The sequence below is a fragment of the Chionomys nivalis genome, chromosome 1, assembly GCF_950005125.1.
Source record: "Chionomys nivalis chromosome 1, mChiNiv1.1, whole genome shotgun sequence".
Taxonomy (NCBI): Eukaryota; Metazoa; Chordata; class Mammalia; order Rodentia; family Cricetidae; genus Chionomys; species Chionomys nivalis.
Genome location: NC_080086.1, coordinates 66,633,413 through 66,653,718, shown reverse-complemented (window position 1 = coordinate 66,653,718; position 20,306 = coordinate 66,633,413). Strand labels below are relative to the sequence as shown.

Sequence of the window (20,306 nt, the reverse complement as noted above, 5' to 3'; positions counted from 1 at the left end):
AGCTTCAGTGTTGGACAAATGAGGGGGCATGGCCAGGATGTGCAGCCACACTCTGCGCACGTGCACAGCACACATGCACAGCCACACACCCACACCCACCCACACAGTCACACTCTCGTGCACGCCCACAGCCCTCCCAGACACTCCAAACACCCTCACATGCACTCACCCTCACACGAACCCCAGACAGCAGATGGGGCGCTCGGGTAATTGGTTAAACCTGTTCCCGATGTCTGGCTCCGCCTTGGCAGCGCCGTCTGACAGGAAAGCTGGCTGGGCCTGCACCACTAAGCCTGCTGCCCTCATCCCCTCCCACTGTGGGACTGCCCTGGAGCAAGGTCCCAGAGAGGCCTGTGGGCAAGCTGGCTCCTCTCAGGCAGAGCCTGGCTCTCCAGTCAAAGAAGGCTTGATGCCCTGTGGGAGGCAACCACAGCACCTGTGAGGAGGAGTTGGTAAAGACAGCAGGCACCATGTAGAGACCAATCTGGGAAAGTTCTGTGGACAAGAGGAAGCAGTGTGACTGCTCCCTGAGAGAAAGGACACGGGTTGGGCTGAAGGGTTAAGGACTCCTGCTTGCTACCCTTGAGGCTTGTGAGGCTGACTCTAGGCTCTTAGCAGCTCAGAAGAATCAGGCCGTCATTCGGTGAGGCTCTGGAGGGCAGCAAACCACTGATGAGAAGTGGCCTAGCAGGCTTGCCTAGGGAGGCCTGGTGCAGCTGTTCACCAGGCATGGATGCAGGGGAGGGGCCAGTGTCCGCTCTCTGGCCCTTTGCAGGCCTCCTTCTCCAGGCAGGAGCTATAGGGAACGAAGGAGCCGCAGTCCTGTCTTCTCCCTGTTCGGCTGCATCTGCGTCTCTTTCGTCTCTTCGGGAGAGACTTCGGTTTGTTCCCTGGAGAGGGCCCAAAAACTCCCAAATTAGCAAACCTGGCAAGCCCGCAGCTCAGAAAATAGTTCATCCTGATTCCATGTTTTTCAGGCTCACAGAAGCCTTTATTAATGAAGTCACAACACCAATATTTACCGTCTGCGGGAGAGGCACAACATGGGGGGATGGAGGGGGCTCCCCGCCCCGCCCCAGCAGGCCTGCCTAGGAAGATTGGCAGGTTTCTGGTCCTTCTAGTCCTTTATCTTCTTGACGGGGCATTCTGCTGTGATCTTCCTGGACCCATCCCCCACCCCACCCCCAGCCAAGCGTGGGAGGATCTTCAGAGGAAGGGCCCACCCTTTCTGTCCCACCACCACTAGCGCTGCGATGGGAACCTCTCCTAACTCCCACCCTACCTGTTCATGCACCCCGCCCCCGACACACAACTACTGCACTTGGTTGGCAGGAAAAGTTGCCGAGGGTTTAATTCAGAATCAGCCAGGTTAAGACTTTTAAGATTTGCGGGATGTGTTCATTGACGGAGGAGGGGACAGGAGGAACAATGTCTTTTGGTTTCTGGAAATTGGAGTGGACATCAACAAGGCAGGCAGAGTAGAAAAAGGTACCCAGAAGACATGGGAGTGTTCTCGGCAAAAGAACCTGTGTTCTTTTCTGCACCTAGCCCAGGCAATACACATGGGCCTTCAGCCTGGATCAGGTGTCCACAGAGTACTCACCAACTTCCCAGATGGAAAGAACAGCACAGGCCAGCAAAAGTCGCGACTGCTCGCTCAGGGACACCAGGAGCAATGTAGGAGAAACCACAAGTCAGCACAGGAGACCCTATTCTGCCTGGTGGGGGATGGCGACAGAGCCCTCCTGGCCACAGCATGGAGGACCTTCTTAGATATTCACAGAAGCCCCTTTATGTCTGTGCTCTTCCCAGAGAGCAGACTGGGGTCAGGCAGGTGGCAGGGATGCTGCAGGAGCTGCATTGACCAAGCTTGACTGGACACCAGTCTGGAATCCAGCTGGGTAGAACAGACGTGAGGTGTGGATGGACCAAAGGAAGCAGAGCCTAGGGACCCAAAATGGAGACATGGGGGGGGGGGGTAGGGAGAAAAGGAGGGCATTCCTGCAGGTGGAGAAACAGATTAACTCAGGGAGGGAGTGGACGGGTGTGGCTGCAAGGGGAACTGGGACAGTGGTTGGTGACTGCCATTTACACCAGCAGAGGGCTAGAGTGGACGGTTAGGGAGTTCATGGGAGATAAAGTAGAGGCAGGCCTGGGTGTTGGCTGGGGAGACTGCTGGAAACACAAATCGAACTTCGATGGAGGAAGTGTGTCAAGGGGGAAGGACAAACAGACAAACTGAAGGGCGGAAGGACAAGAGTTCACTGGATGGACCTGTCTTGTCTTTCTTTGCAAGCTCACCATTAAGCCCATGGACACTAGGTGTGTCCTCATACTTACAATCCAGTACTCAGGAGGCTGAGGCAGGGGGATTGATGTGACTAGGAAGCCAGTTTGGGCAAAAGAGTAAGATCTCGCATTTGAATAAAAAAAGGGGGGGCTGCCTCGGGTTCTCCTGGACATGCGCACATCTGTGCAAGGCCTGGACTTGGACCCGCCTTAACCCACTCCCAGGACTCCTTCGTCTGGATTCTCCTCAGCTGGAGAACACTTGAGTCTGTATGTGTAAGGATTCTCCGCCCTCCTGACCCTCCATGAGTTTGCAAAGACCCAGCGAGGCTTCCCTTCAGGCTCCTGGGCCCTGAGCATCCTTGCTGACCGCCCCCACTGCACTGGGAACTGCAACCCACCCACCCAGGCTCTACAGTTGAAGATGATGGCTGTGTCATTAAGAGAGAGATTTTTATTATTCCCATAGGGAAGGGGGCATGAGAGGATCACTAAGAACTATAGCAGGTACCTGGAAAATAAATTAAAACAGAAATGTCTCAAAACAAAGACAGAAAGAGACATGGAGAGCAGCTGGGAGGCTGCAGTGATGGTGGCCCACCCAAGCAGCAGGCTCTCCACCAGAAGGCTGAGCAGTCCCAGGCCTCAGCCAGCCCATTTTCTTGTCCTTCTGACAGTGATGGCCCCAGGCTCCAAGCCCTATGGGGCCGTGACTCGAGGCCTCCCTGCAGCCTGGCTAGGGACTGGCCAGAGTCCAGCTTGGGCCCCCTGGGGCCCCGGCCAGCAGCAAGCAATGCTCTGCCCTTGTGGGCTCATGATTGTTCCCCTAGTCATTAGAGGTGACATCAATGTCCTCCCCGTTGGCCTGCTTCGTGGCGATACGCCACCGGTTGATATGGTGGGAACCCTTCTTCTTCTGCTCGGACTCAGGCCCTTCCTCCTCCAGCTTCTGCCGTTTGTATTTTGTCCTCCGATTCTGGAACCACACCTTCACCTGGGCCGGGAAGGAGGGGCACAGGTAAGAAACACCCAGAGCAGCCAAAATGGCCTCCACACTCCAGCTAAGCTGGCAGTCAGATGGGGAACTGAGGCTACACAGGTCAGGGTTCTCCCTTCCAAGCGTCTGCCACTTGACAGGTCTGAAGACTGATCGTCATGTGCCAGTGAGGAGGGCAGGGGAAGGACTGGACCAGAAGCAGTTTTCCAGTCTCTCCCAAATAAAGACAAAGCGGGTATAGCTTCTGAGCCTCCTGGTTCCTGCAGCCACAGTGAGCAGACATGAGAAAGCTCTGCCATTCTCCAGAGAAAATGTAGTCACCCCCAGAGGACCTAAAGCCCACTCCATCTCCTGTGCTGGTCCCACAATGCCGCACAGAGGCAGACAAGACTTCATAATCTAGAGGTGGAAGAACACAGTCTGTGACAGCCAGACTACCTCTAAGATCCCAGAACCATTCATGGATACTGAAAACTCACATGCTTTCTGTCACAACCTTGTTCAACCTGGAAGCCTGTCCTAGCAGTTCTGCGAAATTGTCCTACCCACTTCAGAGTAGAACTGGGCAGGCCAGAACTGTGTGGACGAATCCTGTCCCTCAGGGACCAGCTCCTCGGGGCAGTCTGAAATTCACCCAAGAATCTCTGACTCCCTTAGACAGACAAATACAGGGAGAGTTCTGTCTGAGGGCACCTCCCCACCCCTACACACACAGGGTCAGTTCTGAACCTCCTGGTCCAACAGAACCGGCTCTTATGCTCCTCTAGATGCCACGGGTCACACAACAGTCAGAAGAGACATTGGAGGACAGAAGTGAGTGAGGACATAGGGAGTCCTCACTTCTGTGCCAGGCAGTGGGCGCCCCTATAAGAAGAAGGGTGGGGCTTGCACAGCTGGGCCTACCATCTTCTGGGATGACAGGAATGCACCTGTGATTCTAGGCATCTCCAGGAAGCCCATCTAGTCCTTCTCTACCATCCCTCCTCCCCCTCCTCTCCCAGCATTACTGGGAGTCCATGACTCAGCTCTCACACCCTCCCATGAGTGGCTCCCCATGCACCCTCAGTTCTTCCACACCCCGGAAAAAACGTGAGTTCACTGCTTTGACTGCACACCTCTTCACTTGGCCTTGAGGACCAGCCAGGCCCAGATCCTCTTTGGTGCTAGCAGGAGAAAGTAGGGTACTCTCCTCAGCTCAGTCTCTTCCCTTCTCTGGACTTACATCCCTCTTCCACAGGAGAGACGCATTTGGGAGCCCTTGCTGCTCCAAGGCTCCTCCTGGTCACCTGTGCCAGCGAATCCTATGGGTAGTGGGGCAATGGAGTTGCAAATTTTCCTAGGAATAGCAGCAGGGATGAAAGCAAGCGGGTTTACCCGCCGTGGCTGCGCGGACAACATTGTTCGGTTGTTTTTGTACCATGGTGGTGAACGTTTCAGTTCTGGCAACTGCAGTGACTGCTGAAGGGGGATCTAGAACCCAGGGCAGGGCTGAAGGCAGCCCTTGCAGACAATCACACACAGCTGCAAAGCAGGCAGTGGCAGCCAGCAGTGGGCCTGGTATCCTGGCTGTAGGATGGTTTCATGCCTAGGATGTGCTAAGCTCACACAGCCTTCCTCTCTGTCATGGAGGCTCTCCCAGGTTCTTCTCACAGTCCCAGAAAAAGGCCTCCACTGAGCCATCTGTCCTGACACTAGGTTGGTGGTGGGAACAGTGGTGCTCAGTGCTCCAAATGCCACCAGTCAAGAAAAGAAAGCTGGTCCAGGGAGCATCTGGTACCTGGCCTTGGTGGATGAAGTTAGGGGCAAGGGACTCCTTCCTTCCTAGCCAAGGCAGGGGCCAAACTTGTAGCCCTTATCTCCTTGGGTAGACAGGGAAGGATATTGGGTGCTTTGAGCTCAGGACTTCTGGATTCCATGCCCATCTAGCCCCTGGATGGTTCTCAGCACACCACTGACAGCCAACCCAGCTCCTGCCCTCCACCCCAGAGTGCACTGTGACTGTGCCAGCCAGTGGGTGGATGAGTTTACCCTGCCTCCTGTGTGTGACTCAGATCTGGGTACAGAATGTCACATCTGACAAGTTCAAGTGGGCTGGTTGTGAATGGTTTCGGGTGGCAATGGACAACACCCAGAGACAGAGGGTCACTTTCTGTACCTTTCCCCCTTGCCCCATCCTCAAGACTCCTTCTGGAGACTCATGATTACAGAGGCGTCTGGTGGAACAAACCTAGCATGCTAGCCTTGCCTGGCAACTCTCCCCCAAGGAGAGCAGAAGCCCAGGTCACAGCTTCAGGCCTGGGCAGCATCCTGACAGAGCACATGAAAGAGGCTTCACAACTATGCCTTGCATGCACCGAGCCTTGTATTCTAGCCCCAACACTGCACAAACCAGAGGCGACAGTGTTTGTCCACAGTCCCAGCACTTTGAAGGTAGCGATTGAAGGGTCAGAAGTTTAAGCTCATCCCCAGCTAAACAGTGACTTTGAGGACAGCCTTGGTTACATGAGATTATTTCAAAAACAACACTGGAGACAAGAAAGCAGCTTGCTCGCTCCCTAGAAACCAGAGCACAGGCCTCTTCTTAGGCAGCCTGTCTGTCTTCTGCAGAACAGCCCTGGGCTGAGTATCCAGACGCTGTTTATAGAGCCTGTAATAGCAGGGACAGTTGTGACTTCATAACAGTACAAAAGCCAGGACGAGCAGTGTTGGTACAGTGTACCCACAGCCATGGGAGACAGAGATCTATGCACAGGCGAGAGAGAACAGAAGGGAATGGACCCAAATCACCAGGGACTTTTGTTTGTTCCCTTAACTTTTCTGAATTTTCTTTAGCCCATTGCTGCTATCAAGGGTTCTTTTTCCCACTCTTAGATTTAAAAATAAAGAAAAGAACTGACTTGCTAGGATAATAGGAGATGACAGTGACACCCTATAACCTAACCCACTAGGTGACTCTGGTCAGCCCCTTTGCTAGAGGGCAGTGGCCCCGGGAGGAAGGCAGATCACATAGTGTGTCTACCAGCTCCATGGGAACCAGTTTTCAGAGGCCATACCTGACTATATATTCTCCCCACCAATATGTATTAACTTCTCTTAACCCCAAAGACATATGTGGAATGTTGACTGGAGGCTCCACCCACCAGACTTGACCCCTGTGGTTTGAGGGGAAAGCTTCTATGGTCTCCTGAACTCCAGCTTCACTGAGTATCTCCCAATTTCTTGGTGAAGCCAGATAAACCCTTCTGAGACTCCCCATTTTGGACTGGGCTGTGTAACCTGGAACTCTCACTTGGCCTTCAAGAACCAGCTCAGGCATATCTGGACTTCAGGGAGACAAAGCAGTGTCTTTCTGGTTTTGGAGTTAAGTCCCAGGCCCCAGAGTTGTGTCCATGTATGGCCATCCAATCAGACAGAGGTAGAGGGACCCAGCCCTGTACTACAGGCAAGTGGTGCCAGGAAGAGATCTGGAAAATGGGAGGAGCCAGCAGAAGAGGGACTGGAACGAATCAGAAAAGGGCTGGAGAAATGCTAAGTGCGAAAACGCAGAGTCACTAGCAGACATGCTTTTGCAAGAGGGTTTTTTGTTTGCTTGTTTAGCGGTTTTTGTTGTTTTTTGTTTTGGTTTGGTTTGGTTTTGTCGAGACAGGGTCTCACTATGTAGCTCTGACTGGTCTGGAACACCCCATGTAGACCAAACTGGCCTGAGCGTCAATTCTTAATTCTGTATTAATTGGTTTGGGAGAAACCAAATAACCTTGGTTAGCTTCAACTGCCAATTTAACACACCCTAGAATTTTCTGAGAAGATAGTCTCAGTAGAGGCCTTGCCTAAATCAGATTGACCTGTGGCCATGTCTGTAGGAAATTCTCTTGATGATTAATGGAGGAAGGCCCAGTCCACTGTGGGCCAAGCCATTCCCTGGACAGGCCATCTTGAACTGCATAAGAAAGCCAGCTGAGCATAAACAGCCTGCCTGCCTTCTGGCAAGCAACATCGTCCGTGGTTCCTGATGCACTTCTTTGGCTGTGAAGTGAGTTCCTTGGTCAAAGGCAATCTTGTGTGAAATAGCCAGCAGGCCTACCACTTCTATGTACTTGCCTTGACTCCCTGTCTTGACTTCCCTCGGTGATGGACTGTGATCTGGAATTGTAACCAAATAAACTCTTTCCTCCCTGAAGTTGGTTTTTTGTCAGGCTATTTTAGTAGCAGCCACAGAAATAAAACTAGACTAGATAGGAAATTTGTACACAGAAGATTTGAGACCAGGAAAAGCACAAGGAAGAGAGAGAGTGGGTTAGCTGTTTGCTGGAGGAAGCTGGAGGAGGGAGAGCCATTGTAGAGAGGGGCAATGCTCACCTTGAGTCATGTGTGATGAACAAGAAACTGTTGTGGATGGACCAACAGACCATTTCCTCAGAGGACTGGTCCCTCTACATTACGTGAAGACGTGTGCATGAATACATAAACAATGGACAGCAAGCTTAGAAATGGGTAGAAAGCAGCTCCTGCTGGTGTTTCAGGGCTCATCACTGAACTTTGGAGTGGTCTGTTTTGGACAAAGCACGGCTCATTCAACCTTTCTCCCCATTCCCCCAGCCTCAAGCCTTTTAGCTCCAGGGGCCTGTACACTTTCCAGAGAAGACCCTGTCCCGTCTTCAAGAAGTCAAAACATCCCTGTCAAGATCTTGTAGCTCTGAGATGGGAAGTTCTCCTTATGTTCTACTATGCTCTCTTCTGCTGTAATTTAAGCATGTCTTCTGAGTCTGTCGGTCTCAGACACAGAAAGTCCTCAGAATAGACAGCAGCTTGGAGACATCAATCAAGTCACCCTGCAGCCTGCTCTCTTCCCTGCCCTCTCTTAGGGGATCCATTTCTTGCCATTTGATCATGTCAGTCTTCCTACGCCCAGAATCAACTCAACCCTCACTCCGCCAAGCTAAGGCCACTTCCAACATGCCCACTAGCTGTAGCTCTTTCTCCTGACTCAGCTTGTATCCTGCTCCCTCCACACAGCCTAGATCCTCACCCTTACTCTGTTAAACTCACCTGCTCTCAGGTCTGTGTCCCTGTCTCAGCACCTTGCTTAGCTTCTTTGTAACCCACCATGTAGGTCTTCTAGACTATCAGGAATATGGAGATGTTTGAGCCAAGGCTTAGCAGAAAGGGTGTGTCATCACAGAGCCAAAATGAGTTTGTGTCAAAGGTTTTTTGACTTTTCCCTAAAATTCAAGTCACTAGGATATCTCCCTGCTATCTATCCCTCCAAAGGCAGAACATCCCATGTCAGGAAGCGAGGAAATCCCATAGGTAGGTAAAGACATACTGGAGCCTCTCAAGATCTCCCTCTTGCTCTCAAACCCCAAGATGGCAGCTGGTTTTGACATCTCTATCTCCATTTTAATTTACTACCTTCTTCAAATCCTTGTTTTCATCTCCTTGCACCTATAACCTTACACATCCCTCAAAACCTTTGAGGCCAGGAGCCTGCTGAGAACCTCCTGCCTATCGGGTCTCCTCTGACCCCCTCAGCCTGAGCTTTGACTTCAGGGCACTCCAGTTGCTTACCCTACGCTTGACCTGCAGGCTTGTCTGGTATTCATGTGTTCCCCATCATGTGAAGATTCTCCAAGGTCCAAGACCACATTCCTGCCTTCTCCCTGATGTTTTGGTGTCTGAGGAAGTCAGCCTGCAGGTGTCTCGTATGCTGGGCACACTTCCTCATGGTGTTAGAGGTGCTAGTCTGATCCAGCAGCCACACGGATGCAAGCTTGGAACCTTCCTAGCCATATCCCAGGCTGCACACAGCGGTGAGGAGCAAATAAGCACAGTACAAGAGGGAGCACTGTCTGTGCCCCGGGCCCCATCTTTCTACCTCTCAGCTAAGGTATACATACAGCTCTGCACCAGGTAGCTCAGGCTACCGGCCTCTCAACACGTCCAGATGGAGCTCTGCCAACACAGAGCTCCCTGTCTCAGACTTATCCATAGGCTGCCTTCGTGCCATCAAAACCATCAATCAACTACCACAGTATGACTGGACAATTGGAGGGGCAAGATAGGGAGGGAGCGGCCAAAGCAGAGAGCAGTGGAGTAATTGATAACGGCTAGCCATGTGTGAGGGATCAAAATACATGTGCCTGCTCAGTCAGTACAGTGTTTTATTTGTTGATTTGAGACAGGGTCTCTCATAGGCCAGAATGGTTTTAGTATATCTCAGGATGACCTTGAGCTTCTGAGCCTCCTATTTCCACCTTCTGAGTGCTGGTATATACACCAGCTTGCCTGGCTGAAAACTTTTGAAAAATTTTATGTGTATGAATGTTTTGCCTGCATGTGTATATATGTACCACAAGCATGCAGTACCCACAGAGGCCAGAAGAGGGTGTTGGATCCACTGGAATTGGAATTATAGACGGTTGTGAGCTGCCATGTGGGTGCTGGGAATTGAACCCCAGTCCTCTGGAAGCACAGCTAATACTCTTAACCACGGAGCCATCTCTCTAGCCCCATGTCTGGCTTTTATTCGGTACACAGTCCCTGAATATCTACTCCATGTTGGGCATTGTGCTAGATTCTATGAGGAAATAAACTTGACCTCTGCTTCCTACAATCAAGATGCTAGAATCTATTGTTCACCATAATTACCAGGGAGCTGTTGGAAAAATGTTCTTTCCTTGGAATGCAACTTGGATGTCCTAAGAGCATCTCCTGGGTGTCCCCATATTTTAAGAGCTCCCTGGGAGATGGATGCAGCCCATCTACAGAATGACAAATGGACATGACAGATAATTAAGTCATAACAGCAAAATGTGAGGCTTATTAGGAAAGGCAATGAAGACACTGTGAGTTCTGGGAACATGGAGGAGGGATCTTACACACACACATACACACACACACACACAAATACAAAGGAAAGTCAGAAATAGAAAGTGGATGGATGAGCCTCACAAATTCAAGGTTGGAGAGGATTCAACCACAGCAATATGTCAACTGAAGCCTGGGGATAAACCTGAGCCAAGCTGAGTTGAGAAGGTGATAGGTAATCATGGGCAGGTGTGTGAAGATATTGTTAGTTGCCGATAGTCCTCTAGGGATGAATGGTGGACATACAGAGGACAAAATAGATGAGGTGGGTACATGGAGGTCATTGTTAGGAAGAAAAGCATGTAATTTGGAGAAAACATTTACCAATTTGGGGGAGAGCGTTTAATGAATGTAGACAGAGACAGGTTGCTAGATAAAAGACAATTACCCATGAGGGCCGAGCACAGAGGCCTGACGATGCAGGTGTCATTTTAGAAACACATAGCGGGGAGCTGATTGGAGTAACAGATACTTGGTAGGTAAGTTTGCATGTTGAATACTGAGAGATGGATGGTTAGCTAATTATACAGTGTACGTTCAAACAGAAAGTTCCAAGGACAATAGAAAAGTAGCTCTGACGATGGATAGTGAATGTGGCAGGAAGAATGTCGGCCCAGGGGACACCTAGGAAGGCCTTTGTTGTACTGCTAATTGGGGACACCTAGGAAAGCCTTTGTTGTACTACTAATTGGACATATTACTTTAAGTAAAGAGAATGGGCCTGACAAGGAATGGGAATGGGTGTTACTTGAGTTCATAGAAGATGCCTCTAATCCTCAAATAACTTTTTCCAGAAGAAGACACTGCTGAGAGAGGTTAAGGAACTTGCCCATTGCATACTGCAGGCAGCTGGGCATTCAAAGTCACATCTGCTGACTTGGGTACCTGCTTAGCCTCAAGGTTTTTACCTGGAAAGACAGGACTACAAGGAAGTTTTTCTCAGCTCCTCAGGTAGTTCTGTAATAGGAGAGAGTGCTGTTCTGTATGTAAAAAGAACCATTCCATTCCCGAAGGAACAGGATTAGCAAGAGTCCAGATGATCGGCAGAGCTAGACACATCACATTGTTCTCTTTGGCTTTGTTCTAAATGTATGTTTGAAATGTCCCATAACAAAAAGGAGAGCAGCAAGCAGCCTGTGAACTATGAACCGGCATTGTTAGAAGCTAAAATTGACAGGAAGCTAGATTCAGTTTGAAAGAAAATTAATTAAACATGCTCTCACTGTGCTAAAAATTGGAAACTTTAAAAACAATGATGCGATTTCAACAAGTGCTAATCTGTGGGTGGTAGAATTATAAACTGTTTTGCTTTCTTACATTTCTGCAATTAACATTTAATAAATATTACTTTTTACATGAAGTTAATTATAAACACCATTCTTAAGTTGACACCTTGTTTTAAACAATAATTGTAAAGCACTGTTTGCCAGGAGGGAAAAGAGGTGTTATTTATTAGCTTAGTTTTTCAACATTGCTTCTTTAAAAACAGTTTATTAAATTAACTCTGTTCCTTGGTAAGATTTTTTTTTTCAGTTAGAGCTGTCAACCAGCAACCCCTCAAAACCTCCAGGTTCTGCAGCTCTGTGGTAGCCTGGAAGGAGGCTGTGGTTTAACTGTTATATAGGGTAGCAGATACAGTAGCCAAAATGCCAGGACCGGGGGGGGGGGGGGGGGGGGGGGGGGGGGTGAAATCAGTACAGGGAGCCTGGGGTGCAGTGAGGGGCTCTGTCTACCCCAGAAGCTAATGGGAGGGCACAGGCAGCCCCACTACCTGAAGAGGGGTGGTAGGGAATCATATAGCAGGGTGGAACAGGAGAAAGGAGCAGTGGAAGCATGGAGAACCAGCAGAGATGGAGCTGGGCATCTCGGAACCGGCAGGGTCGGAAGGCCTATAGGGGAAAGCGGTCCAGTATCAGCCAGACTGAGTCACTCAGCTGCTTCAGTCCTTGTACACAGGAATGGACCAAGCATTTGATGGCACTTCCACCCGGTGTTCATATATGGTGAGGTTCTTGTAAAAAGAAAAATTCCTCATGTTTGCCTCCTACCGTTCCCTAGACTTCTCTAATGTTTTTCCTTAAATAATAAATTACTAAACCCTATCTGGGAATTATAATGTCACCTCCATTCAAGTCCCCCAACATCAATGCAGTTCACACCCTCCCCAACTCAGGAGGCCCTGCGTGCTCAAGCCTCCTGCCTCAGTTCCTAAAACACTTTTAGAGGCGTATGTCTTTATGAGGAACATGCGCAGTCCGTAGAGCCCCAGCTCTATGGGATCAGGGTCACCCTCACACTGGAGCTATGGCTGACCTGTACTCACTCATTCCTTCTGTTGTGAAGCTGACACTGGCTTTCTTTGTCCACATACCACAGGTGCTGGAGGTCAGCTAAGGTCTACCGAGCTTTGCGTACTAACATCAGCGCAGGCAGGGCACAGATGATGGGATTACCCCCCCCCCCCCCCCCCCCGCAGACTTTTGGGTGCTGTGTCATTTAGAGTGGAGACAGGCTAGGGATCTTCACAGTCGGGGCGCACTGCGGATCAAATTCCATCTATTATGCTTCTGGTGGGCTCCTCCGTCCTGATTATAAGACCTGGGAAAGCTCCACAAGTTGGCTTATGTCTGTGATGCCAACACGCAGGAGTCAGAGACAGGAGGATTGCTGCGAGCTCAAGGCCAGCCTGGGCTACATAGCGAGCCCCTGTCTCATTACAAAACAACACTCCTGCAACTTATCAGGACAAACAGAAAGAAAGGGTAGAGTTTGGGGGTGGAGGATGCGGCGCTGTAGGTCGCTCTTGAAACCCGAGGGCTAGGGAGACTCCTGCACCCAACCGCCTACCTCAGGCACTCTGAGGCTGCGGCAGGGGGTTGCTTACCTGCGTCTCAGAGAGACTGAGGCTGCCGGCCAGCTGCTTCCGCTCAGCTCCCACCACGTAGTGATTCTTTTCGAAGGCTCGCTCCAGCCTCAGCAGCTGCGAGGGCGAGAAGGCCGTGCGGATCCGCTTGGGCTTGCGTGCGAAGGGCCCGTGTAAAAGCAGCCCGTCCTGGGGAACGTCGTTTGCTGCAGCCCAGAGGCGATAGCAGCACACGCAGGTACAGACAGAGAGAAGGGGCGCGGTGAGTCGCCGGCCTCTGCCGCTGACGCCCTGCCACTTATGAAATCCCGACATCTCCTTTACTTCTCCCTTTTCCCTTGCCGCTACCCCAAAACCTCACTCCAGAGCTACCCTCAGGGGACGACAAGCAGAATCCACTCTAGAACCAATAGGCGAGTCCAGGCCTGATGAAGGCCCTACCGGCCCAAATCCAGCGTTGCCAGGGGAAGCAGAAAGGCCAAGGGATGGCAGAAGCCCCTTAGGTCTTTTCCTGTGCCCTTGCAACTCTACCTCTACCCGGGCCCCAAAGATTGATTAGCTTTTAATGATCTAATCCTGAAGCGTCCCCCTCCTGGACCAGCTATAGAGAGGGCAGGGCTGGGGGTCAGAAAGGTGGTGGCGGAAAGAACAAGACTGATGGGTAGATCAACTAGACTTCATGTAAGACTCTAAAGTGCCCTTAAGCTAAGCGCTCAGGCTACTGCTAGCTGCTGAAAAATCCTGCTAGCAGGCCTAGGCTACACCACGAAGGAGGTAAAAGCAAGCCAGGTCCAGCAAGCAGGCAGACTCTGGAGTTCTCAAATCTACTTTTTTCCTGCCCTTCCCTTCTCTCCTCAGGACTTAAACACTGTGAAGGCAGGCCCATAAGGGAAGGATGGAGGAAGGGGAGCTCTTCTCATTGGAAAGGCTCCTGCTACCTCCCTGAGTAGTCCTGAGCAGAAATAAGTATCTAGAAGCTGTCCTCTCAACACACACACACATACACACACTCAAGAATATTCGTTCCCCGTTGGGTATGTGTGAATACACACTCCAGCCTCCCCTCAGTCTTTTTCTCCCATTACTGTACAAGATTTCAGAGTGTGACTGTCCCTTGGCAAAGGTCCCACACTCTGCTCCTACACTGAAAGGACTGAGTAAGGCTGGGGTGGTGGGCAGGAGGTAGAAAAGCCAGAGCAGGCTTCTACCCAAGCTGCAGCGTGCCCCCCCCCCCCCCACTGGGCGCTCACACAGTTGTATATTCTCAGAGGCCTGCAGGCACTGGTCCTCACACAGTGGCCTGCATCAGTTCCCTGACCCTACAACACAGAGACCTCGATGGGATGTTTTGACAGAGTTAGCTGTTGAGATTGACTGATCCAATTAATTTCTTCAGAGATGGCTACTGGGTTGACTCAATTGGGCCTACTGTTTTATTCTGAAGACAGTAATCTGGACGATTCAGATGAGATCCCCCATTTCTGGAAAGGCCATGTAAGTGAAACAGTCACATTATGAGTGCCCTTGTTAAAATTCGGTCAGTAGACATCCCTGGGCTTTGGGGACCTACGCCAGGCAGTGGGATGGCTGGAATCCTGTTTGGAACACAGTTGCCTGGGACTAACCTCCTGTCTCCTACCCATTTCAAGTGTTGGGTCTGCACAACTACACAGCAGGCTGAGGGGTGTCACTGGGGAGTAAAGGATGGACATGTGTCCCTAAGCCATGGGGGTAAGAGCAGACCCAGGATCTCAGGCCTGATTGAAGAAGAAGGAGTTTCATTAGGTCCTAGAGGGAGAGTGGAGGAGATGGCTTCCCAGAGAGAGAAAGAGGGGAAAGCATTAAAAGCCCGTTCTTGGAGTGAATAAGAAGACTGGAAGTCTTGTATGAAGGCCAGTCTGGAAGTCCACGGAAAGGGGAGAGAAATGGATGAGAAGCCTTTCTTGAATAAATTGCTTCAAAAGCCCACATTGTTCAGAATCCAGGTAAAGCCTCAACTGTGGTTTCCTCTGAACAAATGATCCAGAGAGGAGCCTTGGGGAGCAGCCTGTCTATCTCAGCCTCCCGAGGGTCTGGCCTAACCTATGCAGATGTGAAGCCGCAGCAAGGAGAGGCCACCGGTCTGAGTAAGTAGGATGCAGAAGTGTGCAAGGAAGGGAGGAGCTGAGCAAGCAAGCCCGAGCTCTTCTAGGCTTCCTCTGTTGAGGGAGTGTGCCAGTCACCTGAGAAGTGGAGGAAAGCGCTCTCTTTTTAACCCCATGGGATGAGGATGACCAGAACAAACTCTGTTCTGATCAAAGGCTTCTTTGCCTCCAGTCCTCAGTCTTGCTTCGCTCAGGGAAACTGCATGTCCTGTTGTAGAGGTTAGCATACCCCACCCCAGTATGTGTTCTTATACATGGGTCCGAACAGAGTCTTCCTGACCCAACTATGAAAGAATCAAGAAGTTAGAAAATTACCCAAAATATTGATAAATGGTAAGTTATTTGATTAAAAAATACCAAATCATTTTTCCAGTGGGAAAGATGATGTTTAGCAGAAAACAAAAAATCCGACGATATTAATCAATAGCTACATGTTTCTGTAAAGACAAGGGTGGCAAGGTGTCTGTGTACCTGGGTGCTTCTTTCCTTGACCTATGAAAAGGGTCCACACCTCCCTACCACTTCCAGGAGAGCCTACCCAGCTCTCAACTGGACCACGGGAAGGAACAAGTTTGAGGCTGGGATACAGCCTGTTTGGACTCCACAATTTCAGGCTGTGAGAGAAGGTGTCAGTTTTAGACAACCATCGGAAAGGAACATGAACCTATTCCTCCCCGGAATTAAGAGTTAGGATGTGAAAATTTCCACATCTTGTCTCTGCAGGCCTCTGCAAGGCGATGACTGGGAGCTAGCAATGGAGATTCTAAGGAGCAGGCTGCGGGAAGCAGCGGGAGTGAGATACCGAAGCACCCAGAGCTGGAACTCCAGCCCTAGATGGAGAGGCCGCTTTAGCTAGTGACTTGGAGCCCGGGATCCCAGCAGAACGGCCTGGAGCTAGGACCGGGAGAGGGTGACGGTAAAGCGGAGGTAACCTCTTCCCTCCTCGTCCGGTGTGAACAAAGGCGCCCTTTGAAACTAGTACCCACAACCGCAGAGGGTTGGGAGGGCTAGGTTTCCCTTAGTCCCCTTCAGACGTAGCTTTCCACTCCAGAAAGTTCCTAATCGCTGGGCAGTATCACTAAAACGACGCCAACCTTGCTCAATCTTCGCGGGTTCCTCCCGTTTGGCCCGCAGTTCTGAGGTCCTGACCGTGCACCCAGATTTCTCCTCTTCGCTTAGGGGAGAAGCGGCTTCCAGGAGCCACCGGCTCACACTGCCCGAAAGCGCAGCGCACAGAACGCGGACACCGTTCCTTTTCGTTCTGGTAGGGTTTCTTGCAGCAAAACCGGACTGAAATGAGCAACGCGGAGACCCGGTTCTCTAGAAAACGCGGCGCCGGAGGGCCTGGGACGGCTCAGTTTTTAGCCCCGAGGCCGGGTGGGATCTGGAGGAGGCAGAGTCGTCGGCACACAGGCTTCATGGCTGCCGCATCTCGGAGTTGAGAAGGTCGGTCAGCGCCATCGGATTTCCGAGTTCGCAAGCGCGGCTACACTGGAATCTTTCTCCGCGTCGAGACGCGGTTCTGGAGAGAAAAAACCCCACCGTTTGTGGAACTCCACATCGTATCAGCTGGGATCGATGGCTTAGGGAGTAGCGGAAATTTCCGAGAGGGTTTTGCGGAGAATGTACTGACTTTGTCGGGCTGCGGATGCTCCGAGCCCGAAAACTGGATCTCGCAAAAGGCGCCACCAGCCCAGGGCGAGGCGGATTAGTCCAGAGGTGCGAAAGATGGAGAGAAGGGCAGAGATTCCGGACTAAGGGCGGGAAAGTCCCATCTAGGAGGCACCTTGAATATGCTGAACCTCTTGAGTGTTCCTAGTCTGGAATAGGCTAGGAACCGGCAGCAACCTCTCCTCCAGGGCCCCTGATCTTTCACAAACCAGTTCCCTTCAGCCACGGTCCCTTCAGCCCAGGTCCCTTCAGTCATGGGCTCACAACCTCGAAGACTCAAAACTCCGTTAGCAGGCGCAAAGCTGAAGATAGAGCCTACCGGGGACCGCGGGTAGTTGGCTAAATCTGAATAAAACCTCATTTTAGTAGTAAGCATTAATGTGGAGTGGTGGGAAATGTTAGTTAAAACAACTAATACTAATACCGTAGGCTTTACCCCTCCCGCTTCGAGAAATCTTTGAGGGGAAAAAAACCTGCAGAAATAATTGCTCTATTGGATGAACGGGATTTTCTCGGTTAGTATGTAGTGGCCAGGTGAGGCTGGGGTCATTGGCTGACAAACCAAGGCCCTCTCCAAATAGCTTTCTCCGAGGCAGTCAAGCAACTAAAGCTAAAGCTTCAAATATATTTTATTATATAAATAATTGCATCAAATATCAGATTCACTTTAGCCGTGTAGCCCTGGCTTACTGTCAAAGTAGTTCCTGGAAGCAATGTGCCAACCTTGTTTCTTTTTGCTGCTGTTTCACGGAACGCTGAATTTACCCACGGAAACGCAGAAGACTGAGGTCCAGTCTATATACCAAACTGGGAACTAAAGCAATTGCTATAGGTATCAAGGCCAATTTTTTTCTTAATGAAAGAAAGGAAAAACTACAAATCCAAGGAAGAAAATAAACTGCAATAAACACAACTCTCATTTCTTTAAGAAAGTCAGACGACTGGTGTGTGTGTGTGTGTGTGTGTGTGTGTGTGTGTGTGTGTGTAGGAGCTTGGAGGGGTCTTAATTAGCAAACCAATTGCGGGGTTGCAGATGGGGGGGGGACTAAGACTATCTATGACCTTAAAAGCCCCCTTCTCCTGTCCACCACTCAAGAAGACTGTCCTGAGCTTCTAGCAACCGGAGGAGGTCAGAGATGAAGAAAGCCAGTTTTCTTACTGCAAGCCTTCCCCACTTTAGGTCCATGAGGCCGCTTGTGACTTGGAGGAGTGTGGCCAAGGTTGCTGAGAAACGTTCCAAGACAGCGGAGTGAACCACACTGCCCTGCTTCTCACAGAGCCAGAGCGCGCAGGTGGACTTTCCCCTGCGAGGACGCACCAAGAGTTGTGATGACCGTGAGAGCGTACTGTCACAGCTCAAAGCTCTGGCGCGGGAAGGGCCACGCACTTTCAGGGATGGGACCAGTTTAGTCCTAAAGGAAATTAAGGTTGGCCAAGGGAGGGTCAGAAAAAGCTCCTAAGCTTGTATCCTAACCAGCCACATACTTTGGAAAACGTGGAGGTCCCAACCTCACTTCACGGGTGGGAAACCAACAGAGATCACAGGCTAATCGCCTGCGCACAGCCAAGGCTGATCCCCCCGCCTTGTCCGCAACAACTTCTGAACAGCCCCGCCGCGGCACCGAGCCTCTCCCGCGTCCCCGGGTCATGAACACAACGTGGTCACTCACCCTGGAAGCGGTGGCCGAAGAAGCGATTCCGAAGCACCCAGGGGTAGAAGTGGAGAGGGTCCCGATGCTGGGCGCCGAAGAAAGAGTGAGGGGGTTGCAGCGAGGAGGCTCCCAGCTGGTGCGCCGGGTGCACCGTCAGCGCCGGATGGTTCATGGCCTCGGGGAACACAAGCTCGGGCCCTCCGTAGAGCGAGCGACCGGCGCCCGCGGCGGCAGCGGCCGGGAAACCACTTACGAAGGCCGCCTCGGCCGCACTGGGGTGAGGGTAGTTGAGAGCCGTGGGCCTGAGCGGTTCCTCTGAGGCGGCCACTGCCAGAGGATGGGAGCCCGCGCCCCCACTGCCAGGGCTCCCGCCGGAGCCACCATCCTTGGCCACCAAGGATTCTATGGTGAAACCCCGCTTGGCCGCAGGCTGGAACATGATCGCAGCCGCCGAAGCGGAGCGAGGTAGCGGGGCTCTGGAAAGCGCTCGGTTCCCTGGCGCTGCCGCCCTGCGGGGTGTGCACCGAACCAGGCACATGCACTCACGCCCGCACTCCTCACCTCCCCCGCCCGCCCGCCCGCCCGCGCTCGGCCCTTGCGGGCGAGCCAGGCGCGGAGCGGCGAGGGGCGTGCGAGAGTCCTAGCACCAAGTTGAGCCACTGCGCACGGCCGGGAGCGTGGTCCCCGCGGCCCAGTGGGCAGCTCTCGGCAACCGCCCAGGCTCGGGGCTGCTTCTGCTACTGCGAGTCCCTTCTGCGGTCCTCCTGGCTCTTTCCCTTACAAGTCACCGTGCGACCGACCCCGGCCCACGATCCTCTCTGAACTGCCCAGCCAGGCCTTGGCTGCCGCTCTGCTAGGAGAGAGTTAGCGGGCACCTGCCCCGCGCTCGCCCATTGGCCGCTGCTCACCTGCCCCAAGGTGGGGGGCGGGGCGGGGCGGGGCGATGGATGGCGGGAGGGGGGTGCGGTCCCCAGTCGGAGGCAAAAACCGGACTGGAACATTGGCACGCGATCTAGTGTCTCCTCACCCAGCCCCACCCCACCCCCTCTGCATCTTGATTTTCTGCCTCGGCCCTTTAGCTGCCACCGCAGCCTGGCCTGAAGGGGACATTGGCAGAGCCTGGGTTCGAGGGAAAAAAAAAAACTCTTCTAGAGTGTACTGCAGTTGAACCCCTTCCCTTCGTCCTGCGACATCGTTTCATTTCTTAGGGAACTTGGATGGGTGTTTGGGGTCCAGCCTAGATTCTCCAGAGAACCTGCTACACGTTCGCCTAACCTAAGGGAGCCCTCCGGCTCACCCACCATCGGCCTCTGGAGCCCTATTATAAAGCTGCGGTATGTTCCTGAAATTTCGCGTTTTCTGGATGTTTCTGAGTACAGCGCTTCAAATAGAACGTACATTCTTTTCACCAGGGGCCAGGTTCGCACTGTCCGGAAAGAAGCCGCAGAACCTATCGCTCCGCAGCTGTCCAGCAGCCCCGGCGCTCGCATGCAGCGGTTTTGCCAGGCCCCGCGCAGCGGCTGTCTCCCACCGGACTGCGGTCCTCAAGCGTTCTATGACCAGGCCAAAAGGGGGTATTTGGATCACTGTTTCCTAAATTGGGGCTGGTCTTGCTGCTCGCCTGCCACTCGTGAGGACAGGCCAGCGGTCCTTCGATAGCAGAGGCATCCTGGCCCCTCAGACATTTCCCTTCCACCTGCGACCGCAGGGCAGTGTGCCAATCTGCTTAGGCTAACTAAGCCTAGAGGGCAAGAGGGCAGTTGACTATTAGAAACTGTATTCTGTAAACTTTCCACCCCAGCCCTCTAGGGCACTGTGGCTTAAGA

General features: G+C 52.1%; 1 protein-coding gene across 1 annotated transcript; it reads right to left on the bottom strand.

The window, feature by feature from the left end:
• Window positions 1-1,323: 1,323 nt before the first annotated feature.
• On the bottom strand, window positions 1,324-19,035 carry Emx1 (empty spiracles homeobox 1). Its single transcript, XM_057789484.1, has 3 exons — window positions 18,499-19,035; window positions 13,035-13,219; window positions 1,324-3,283 (listed from the first exon to the last, which is right to left on the bottom strand). The coding sequence occupies exons 1-3, from the start codon at window positions 19,016-19,018 to the stop codon at window positions 3,116-3,118; spliced, it is 873 nt and encodes a 290-aa protein (XP_057645467.1). The 5' UTR covers window positions 19,019-19,035; the 3' UTR covers window positions 1,324-3,115.
• Window positions 19,036-20,306: the final 1,271 nt, after the last annotated feature.

Excerpts from the sequence above, each read along its gene's own strand:
- Emx1 (XM_057789484.1), bottom strand. The coding sequence starts at position 19,018 with ATGTGCCTGGTTCGGTGCACACCCCGCAGGGCGGCAGCGCCAGGGAAC. Across the intron at positions 13,220-18,498 it reads CTTCGGCCACCGCTTCCAGG|CAAACGACGTTCCCCAGGAC; the intron begins GTGAGTGACCAC and ends TCTGGGCTGCAG. Across the intron at positions 3,284-13,034 it reads TCAGTCTCTCTGAGACGCAG|GTGAAGGTGTGGTTCCAGAA; the intron begins GTAAGCAACCCC and ends TTCCCGGCCCAG.